Source organism: Oncorhynchus keta, chromosome 27 (assembly GCF_023373465.1).
Source record: "Oncorhynchus keta strain PuntledgeMale-10-30-2019 chromosome 27, Oket_V2, whole genome shotgun sequence".
NCBI lineage: Eukaryota > Metazoa > Chordata > Actinopteri > Salmoniformes > Salmonidae > Oncorhynchus > Oncorhynchus keta.
In genome coordinates this window covers 15,413,965-15,422,975 of record NC_068447.1, presented here as the reverse complement: position 1 = coordinate 15,422,975, position 9,011 = coordinate 15,413,965, and the positions used below count along the sequence as shown (strand labels likewise).

General features: G+C 42.5%; 2 protein-coding genes across 3 annotated transcripts in view; one reads left to right on the top strand and one right to left on the bottom strand.

Annotated features, from left to right (window-relative positions):
• The window catches only part of cttnbp2nlb (CTTNBP2 N-terminal like b), a 69,294-nt gene that overhangs the window by 15,233 nt on the left and 45,050 nt on the right, over nt 1-9,011 (bottom strand). The window lies entirely within an intron of this gene.
• On the top strand, nt 2,702-8,741 carry LOC118359574 (F-actin-capping protein subunit alpha-1-like). 2 transcript variants are annotated; one of them, XM_052481809.1, is made up of 11 exons: nt 2,702-2,803; nt 4,031-4,094; nt 4,338-4,427; nt 5,641-5,692; nt 5,831-5,894; nt 6,045-6,251; nt 6,548-6,627; nt 6,730-6,808; nt 6,900-6,971; nt 7,204-7,266; nt 7,380-8,741. In XM_052481809.1, exons 1-11 carry the CDS (start codon nt 2,765-2,767, stop codon nt 7,518-7,520), a joined length of 951 nt encoding a protein of 316 aa, XP_052337769.1. In that variant the 5' UTR covers nt 2,702-2,764; the 3' UTR covers nt 7,521-8,741. The 2 variants fall into 2 exon arrangements, with proteins under 2 accessions (XP_052337769.1, XP_035593979.1); XM_035738086.2 differs by lacking the exon at nt 4,338-4,427 and having other exon boundaries at nt 2,719-2,803.

Here is a 9,011-nt window from a genome sequence, read left to right as displayed (position 1 = left end):
CCATCAATGGATGTCAATTCAACTCGTTTGATTGCTATGATTATGCAATAAGGCACAAAGGGGGTATGGCATATGGCGAGATGCAACGCAGAGTGCCTGGATACAGCCATTAGTGGTAGATTGGCCATGTACCACAACCCCTGGCTGCCTTATTGCTATTATAAACTGGTTACCAATGTAATTAGAACAGTAAAAAGTAATGTTTTGTCATACCCGTGTTATATGGTCTGATGTACCACGGCTTTCAGCCAAACAGCATTCAGGGCTCAAACCAGGTTTAGAATTTTAAATAAATCCCCTTTGTGCATGTACATAACTATAGGTAACTCCGACAGAAGAGTTTGAGTGATGAAAGTTGGACAGAGGATCTCGAAATCTCTGAGCAAGAAACACTTGGATGAACATAAAAAAACTAACGTCTAGGCTATTTTCTGGCAATTGTTCTGTTATTATGTGCCAGATGTTAAGACTGCAAATCTTTAGAAATGGCCCATTTGCTAGACTGACTTGTCATTTCAATAGACAGTCTATAGACTAAAATATTGGTTTATGCCAAAATGTTGCCATAGTTTGCTTAGAGAAAGACAAAGTGATAGGCCTACATCTCATTTAGTCCTACATCTAAGTTAATATAGTCTACAGTAGCCTAGACAAGATTTAGGCATGATGTAAACTGAACAATTTAGCAGCTTGCTTAGTTAATTCATTCAGATGAATTAATTCACCATGAATAGCGAGGTGATTTTGCAATAAAAAGTGCTTGTTTCCCAAATAGCCTGCTTGAATAGGCTACTGAGGATGTGGTCATAATTTAAATCATTGAATTAAATCACTGACTCCAGTGATATCATCATTTCAACATATGTATCGTATCAAATGGTAGCCTACAATGGCATATACATGAATAGCCTACTTGATGGCGAAAGCTAATGTATAATTCTCCACATTTAGCCTAATGTCAGTTTCATTGAGGACTTTCCCCATAAAAAGAACCACTCGAGGGAGTTCCACAAATGTCCACTAGGGCAGCCGCCAAGAACTGAGCATGCACTTAGCTTGATACCGTTTTCTTTAAGCAGTCAACATTAGAATGCAGTTGAAACCACCTCCGAACGGATTTATGTAATGCGCCCAAAGTCATCTTCCAGTGCTTTGTCTGCATTATTTCTTGATGTGCATCAGTTCTAGCGTATGTTTTATGGAAAAAGGTTTGGAAATAGGTGTCTCCATAATGACAATCTAAATAGCCTGACCAATGTTGCCAACTCCTCAGTAAGGAAAGTAGCTATTGGCTGTCCTAAAAGTCACTAAATGACGTCATCACCTAATTTGCATCATGTGCATGTAATTGTGATGGACGCTGTAGGAGAGAGGAATAACGTCGTGGGAGAGACACAAAGCGAGTAAAAAACACCCTAAATATGTTTAGAACTACAAATGAACATTCTTCTGTCGATTCTTGTTTTTTTTATGTCACAATTCCAACCCTCCTCCTTTATCCAGGCTTGGGTCCAGCAAAAGTGAACCAAAAGAGACACCCTGGCGGAGTTACTAGGTTTTTTAATATATTTTTTTATATTCGTTTTCTTAAATTTGGTTTGGTTTTTAACCTTATGGTCCCGCCCTGGCTTACAGTCAAATGCAGTGATTTATTTTAGACAAAGAACATTTTACATTTTCATCCTGCTCTGGGCAGGATCAGTCAGCAGCTGCTTCCCGAAATGCGTGATTCATTTGCAGTCTGGATGAGGAGGGGTGAACATCTCCTGCACTGACTGCAGCTGGGAGGGATTGCTGTGGGAGGATTGGGCTGCCTGTGACTGCTTTGGGATAGGGCAACACTGCCTACAACTTTAGCGAGTATTCAGACCCCTCTGGCGACACATTTTCAAAAAAATCGACTAGCGATTTTTGTATAGTGTTATTGGAGACTGAAGTGAAAGCACATATCGTTCTTACTCTTCTCAACAAGCAGCGGGTGCTACTGTGGGCCCCACCCTACCACTGGTAAAAACAAAAAAAAAGTTGTCACGACGTGGGCGCGTGCTGCTGTCTCGCCTTTCGCTCACATGACTCAGCCAAATACCGTAGTGCTCCACCCCCTCACTCTGCAACAATAATGCCTGACTGTCAGCAAGCCACGGTTATTTATATATATATATATATATATATTGTTATGAGAAATGCCATTGCGTAACTTAGAAATAGCCAAAAACAGTCAGGCCACCATGACACATATATATATTGCTTTGAGAAATGCCATGGCTGCCACGGCGTAACTTAGAAATAGTCTAAAACCCGCAACCAGTACATTTTCTCCCCGCGACATCGTTTTAAATGTAGCCCAATTTCAGGAAAACAGCGAACATGGCAACACTGCACCAATCGGATAAATGTGGCAACTCCTCTTTCGAGGCAAGCCATTTGTTGGGGGGCTAGTTTTCAGGCCTTGTTCGTTGGTTTTCAGTATTCAGAAATGTAAAAACGGGCAACCCTGGGGAAATAGCACGTGATTCAGAGCCGGCGCCCTCTGCTGGTTAAAATAAGTAGGTGGCTGAACCTTACTAATGCATATTTTGAATTACAGCATTTGAACATTAACAAAATAACACCAGATTCAATTATTTCACGTGAGAAGTAGATATGTACAAAATAATTCCGTAATTTCACTATAATTTGATTTCCACCCCCTGGGTTTTGTTATGATTTTGGTGTCAGCTGAGTGTTCAGTCTGTGGGTAGGTGGGGTCACACAACAAGCCAAGATGGCCGATTTTGAGGAGCCGTTATCAGAAGAGGAGAAGGTAACGATATTATGATTTTATTCACAAGTAACTCTATTATTCTATTCTAAAGTTACTGTGTGTCACCGGTTGTTGAATGGTCAACAGTAAATGGGTACTATATTTTAGACCTACTAGCGTTCGCTCTGTTTCAGTAAAGACACGATTCACTTGAGTGGCTAGCTAGTTATGCTAACGTTAGCCTGAACCTAACTGGCAACTTTTACTGGCTAGGAATTGTAACTATTAGTTGTTATATAACTATTTAGCTATTTTACAGGAATAAAGTTCCAGTGTGTTTAATGGAAACCCATGATCCCACTTTTTGGATATGGTTAGATCTGTTGGGCCAATTCAGGAAGTAGCAAACGTTAGCTGTTAGGCAAAATAAAACGTTGATACCGTTTCTAGCAGTGCTAGCTAGTTACCTACCTAGATCAGAGGTTTTCTAGGTCAAACAGATACAGTTGCAGCTCAGATGCTTCTGCTAGCTATAGACGCCATAAAGAGAGGACGTGCATATACACACCCGACACTACTATACACCCGACACTTTACTGGTGCGAGTGCTTAACTGGAGTACAGTGCTATGGCCCTGTCCAGAAACAAACAACCCTAGGATGGCCTATTCCCTACCCCCAACCCTTCAGAACTTTACTGCACGCATCCAGTGTGTGTGACGACAAAAACATATTTTTTGTCCACTTTGTCCTCAGAAATGTTGCCATATAGTGACTATATATCAGATCTACACAAGTGTCCAGTGGTTGTTTCTGTACGGGGAGGATATTGGGTATGTCCTGTGTGGAATGCAGCTCGGGTTCCGGGCATGAGAATCTGTAAAGACTGGTAGTTTCCATAGAAACTGGATAAGCAGCAATCTCTTGAGGCTGGCCATGCAACTACATTTGTTGCTTCAAAATCAGTGGCACTGGTTTCTAATGACCAAGATTTGTGTTTAATGTGTTTATAAATGAACTTAGGCTACCTAATGCTATTTTTCAGTGTGTTGTCCATTAGCCTAAAGTATCAGTTTACGCCACTCTCACCACCTCCTCAAGTAGGCGCCTCTGTGAACATCATAGACAGGACAGTCTGAATCACTATGTATGGTTTACTGGGATTATCATTTAGTAACGTCTTCCTAGCTCAATAATATTTTCCCCACTCAGCCTGATCTAATCTAGAACATTTCTAAATGAAATTGATGTAGGTCTAGTAGGATACTGATTCATCCTCTCTCCACAGGTCCGCATAGCAGCAAACTTCGTTACCCATGCACCCCCTGGAGAGTTCAACGAAGTTTTCAACGGTGAGAAGGTTTTGTTTTCCACTAAAAATAATGGAGAATAGCCTACAATCACATTGTTGTTTAAATGGTGCCATGTAGTTTGTGATTGTAAGGGTTTCTTGACTGAAGGTGAATGTGTGTTTTATGTATTTTGCTAACTGACTGACTAGTTGTTGATGTATTGTATTATAGTGGATCTGTGGCTTAAAGGGTTACTGGAAGGCAGGCAGACAGCTTCTTTAAGTGCAAGATGTTTGTTCACAGGTGAAGGATGCAAGGCCAAGGTAGAGCAGGAGTCCACATTTATAGGTGAAGGATGCAAGGCCAAGGTAGAGCAGGAGTCCACATTTACAGGTGAAGGATGCAAGGCCAAGGTAGAGAAGGAGTCCACATTTACAGGTGAAGGATGCAAGGCCAAGGTAGAGCAGGAGTCCACATTTACAGGTGAAGGATGCAAGGCCAAGGTAGAGCAGGAGTCCACATTTACAGGTGAAGGATGCAATTCCAAGGTAGAGAAGGAGTCCACATTTACAGGTGACGGATGCAAGGCCAAGGTAGAGCAGGAGTCCACATTTACAGGTGAAGGATGCAAGGCCAAGGTAGAGCAGGAGTCCACATTTACAGGTGAAGGATGCAAGGCCAAGGTAGAGCAGGAGTCCACATTTACAGGTGAAGGATGCAAGGCCAAGGTAGAGCAGGAGTCCACATTTACAGGTGACGGATGCAAGGCCAAGGTAGAGCAGGAGTCCACATTTACAGGTGAAGGATGCAAGGCCAAGGTAGAGCAGAAGTCCACATTTACAGGTGAAGGATGCAAGGCCAAGGTAGGGCAGGAGTCCACATATACAGGTGAATAGATAATAAGATGTAGGATAATGACAAAATAGATTATATTTACAAAACCCAACAAAAGTTGACTTCAACGGCTAAATAATCTTACAAGCTGAGTTGTTTTTATTTTATTTTTTATTTCACCTTTACCTAACCAGGTAGGCTAGTTGAGAACACCTTTATTTAACCAGGTAGGCTAGTTGAGAACAAGTTCTCATTTACAACTGCGACCTGGCCAAGATAAAGCATAGCAGTGTGAACAGACAACACAGAGTTACACATGGAGTAAACAATTAACAAGTCAATAACACAGTAGGGAAAAAGATAAGTATATATACATTGTCTGCAAAAGGCATGAGGAGGTAGGCGAGTAATTACAATTTAGCACATTAACACTGGAGTGATAAATGATCAGATGATCATGTGCAGGTAGAGATATTGGTGTGCAAAAGAGCAGAAAAGTATATAAATAAAAACAGTATGGGGATGAGGTAGGTAAATTGGGTGGGCTATTTACCAATGGACTATGTACAGCTGCAGTGATCGGTTAGCTGCTGAGATAGCAGATGTTTAATGTTGGTGAGGGAGATAAAAGTCTCCAACTTCAGCGATTTTTGCAATTCGTTCCAGTCACAGGCTGCAGAGAACTGGAAGGAAAGGCGGCCAAATGAGGTGTTGGCTTTAGGGATGATTACAGACCGACAAGTTGATGTTGATGTATGCTTTTGCGTTCCAGATGTGCGGCTTCTCCTTAACAATGACAACCTGCTCAGGGAGGGAGCGGCTCAGTGAGTAGCACCCTATCATGATGTGATGTCAACATTTTGAAACAACCACACATCATTACTTATCATTAGTCATCATTATTGGTGTAGGAGTCTGTAAATATCCCATGTTCTATTTCATTCTGTGTTCTCTCTCCCCAGTGCTTTTGCCCAGTACAACATGGATCAGTTCACCCCTGCCAAACTTGAGGGCTATGATGAACAGGTACGAGTGATATAAGGCTGAGTTTATCTGGAGCCGCAGTCTGATGATCACACTATTTACTGCTGTTATCACGTTAAGTCTGTTTAGTACAGTTTACTAAACAAATTGTGTCAACAACAACAGTTATCAATCCTCTCCCCTCCCCTCCAGGTTCTGATTACAGAGCATGGGGACCTGGGTCAGGGGAGGTTCCTGGACCCTCGGAATCGGGTGTCGTTCCGCTTCGACCACCTGAGGAAGGAGGTGAGCGATGTGCAGCCATATGATGGAGACGGCTCCCTGAGAGCTTGGAGAGAGGCTTGTGACACTGCACTCAGCGCATACGTTAAAGAGCACTACCCCAGCGGAGTCTGCACGGTAAACCCCCCCACACACACATTCATAACACAACCACACTCACTCAGCGCATACGTTAAAGAGCACTACCCCAGCGGAGTCTGCACGGTACACCCCCCCACACACACATTCATAACACAACCACACTCACTCAGCACATACATCAGAATACTACCCCAGTGTCTGTATGATGCAGCACACACTTGTATCAAAGAACAGAAACAACATGGTGCTGTTGACCCTGACTGACCCTTGTGATATCGCCACTGTATGTCAATTCGTCAAGCCGCTAATCATGAAGTCCGTATTCACTGCAGGTATATGGGAAAACAGTTGATGGCCAGCAAACCATCATTGCCTGCATTGAGGGACACCAGTTTCAACCCAAAAACTTCTGGTACAGTTCCAACGGCATCATTATATATTGGTCTTTACAAGTTCAGAATGTTATGTGACTTCATCTCTTTCACACATACTTCATCTGCCTTCTCTCTCTCAGGAATGGGCGCTGTAGGTCAGAGTGGAAGTTCACAATTGGTCAGTCTACTGCTCATGTAGTGGGTGTGTTGAAGATACAGGTGGGCAATTGTGATATTTACTACAGAAACAAATGCTGACGATAATAATTAAACACCCAAAGTCTAGTAATTAAACAGACTCTCTCTCTAGGTGCACTACTATGAGGATGGTAATGTGCAGTTGGTCAGCCATAAGGAAGTGGAGGAGTCTATAACGGTGACTGTGAGTGGACATAACGCTGATTCTATTTAGTAACAGCTAATTAGAACCCATTTTGCTTCTGTGTCTTCATTCTATCCCTTTAATGTAAACATGAGAAGGAAGCAAACTGTCTTTAACAACTTATGCCATTATGTTGTATAACCGGTATACTGAACAGGTTAGGTCAGTTCAGGTTGTGGTCAATTACCTGTGTGGGAAAGGAGACTCTTTTTCTAAAATAATTTGTCAACAGAATGAGAGCCAGACTGCCAAGGAGTTTGTGGATATCATTGAGAATGCTGAAAATGATTACCAGGTAATTTACCTCACCCTTTTCAATGGATGTGTGTGTGTTCTGTTCTTTATGGCTCTAAACTTCTGTTGTAAAATCTCCTCCCCTCTCTCCTGTTGCTCCTCCCCTCCCTGTAGACGGCGATCAGTGAGAACTACCAGACTATGTCTGACACCACCTTCAAGGCCCTGCGCCGCCAGCTGCCCGTCACCCGCACCAAGATCGACTGGAACAAGATCCTCAGCTACAAGATTGGCAAGGAGATGCAGAACGCATAGAAGAGCAGAGACTCACACCGCTGGGCTGGCAACACGCTCGCACAAGGACTAACCAAAGCTTATATATATATATTGTAGTCTGGGGCAAAGCAAAGAGAAAATACAACAAACCAAGCTGCAGATTGACAGTGTTGGGCACAGTTCTGTATTGTTTAAAGAAGCTTTTGGTTTTGGAGAAAAAGGAAGTGTCTTGAGGTACAGGAGGGGAGTTTGAGTCTGCAAAAGGGGTACTGAGTTTCATCTTGTCGTGTTGACACTCTTGAATAGCTCCAAGACCCCAGGTTGAATGATTTTACAATGCATCCTTCCTTCTGTCCTTGATGTAGGAAACACTCCTTATTCTTATCTAGTCACGTACAGATCAGTGATTACCTCAAGAAAGGAAGGATGCATGTTGAAATCATTTAAACAAGGCAATTAAGCACACCAAGCAGGGGACGTTTTCCAATAGATGTTCATATCAGCACCATTTCTCCCCTTAACTTGACTGGTTGTCGATTATAGTCAGTTTTGAGGGTACTGTTTACTTTTTTTCCTGCTGTACTCTTCCACTTCCTGTTGTATGTGTCCTCTGCTTGAGCCAATGAAGGATACCATGGCTGAAAGACTGTCATAACCTCCTCTGTTTCTGAATTAATTCTCTTCTGTCCTACCTTGGCAACAACAATTGCTGTGTCCTTTCTCTTTTGTTGAAGGAAAACCATACCAATAAATGTCTTTCCTAGGCTAAAGAACCCCATACTTGCAAAGCTCCCCTTTCTCCCATGTATACACGCAGATCTATATTTAGCTATGCGGGTTTTTATTTAATTTCATCTTAGGCTCAGCCCATCTGTAATATTCACACCTGTGTTTAGGTACCTTAAACTATACACAGCCATTTCAGTACTTAGTTTAAACCAGGGGCTTTGTTCAGGAGGGTCCAATGTTACAAAATGTTAAATTAGAAATGCATTGTGTAGGGCAGACGCACTTCTGTCATCCCGAATAAAGACTTGTGTACTCTCTACTGTAAATATCTATCTGCGAACCATGCTTCCCACAGAACACACCCCTGTTCAGCCACAACATGCACCTACTCAATATTACCATAGGCTGACTCGAGATCAGTTATTCTGTGCTGTGTTAAACCTTCACACTGACTAGCGCTGTACTCTGATGTGACCTTCAGGACTGTACTGCCCCATTCTGTTGTACAAATAAAATAATTGATCATCTTGGGCTGGTTGTTTTCCTCAGGCATTGTATTGCTGGATACATCACTTTGGCACCAGTCCAGCAGCAGTGGGAGCTGTCATAGACCGGTCTACCTCAATCTGACTTTCTGCGATTCCTTGCATCTTATCTCCTTGCCTCCTTTCCAGGTGCATTGGAGGCTCCCCCTTTTTTCCAATGTGCCTTGAGAAGGAGGCAAGGAGAGGAATCAATGTCAGATGAATAGAGAAAGAGACAGTCTTGACTTATTGACAGGAAACAGGTGGTTTTGGGGAA

Coding starts and splice junctions, on each gene's coding strand:
- LOC118359574 (XM_052481809.1), top strand. CDS start 2,765: ATGGCCGATTTTGAGGAGCCGTTATCAGAAGAGGAGAAG. Junction 6,628..6,729: donor TTTCAACCCAAAAACTTCTG/GTACAGTTCCAA, acceptor TCTCTCTCTCAG/GAATGGGCGCTGTAGGTCAG. Junction 6,809..6,899: donor TGGGTGTGTTGAAGATACAG/GTGGGCAATTGT, acceptor CTCTCTCTCTAG/GTGCACTACTATGAGGATGG.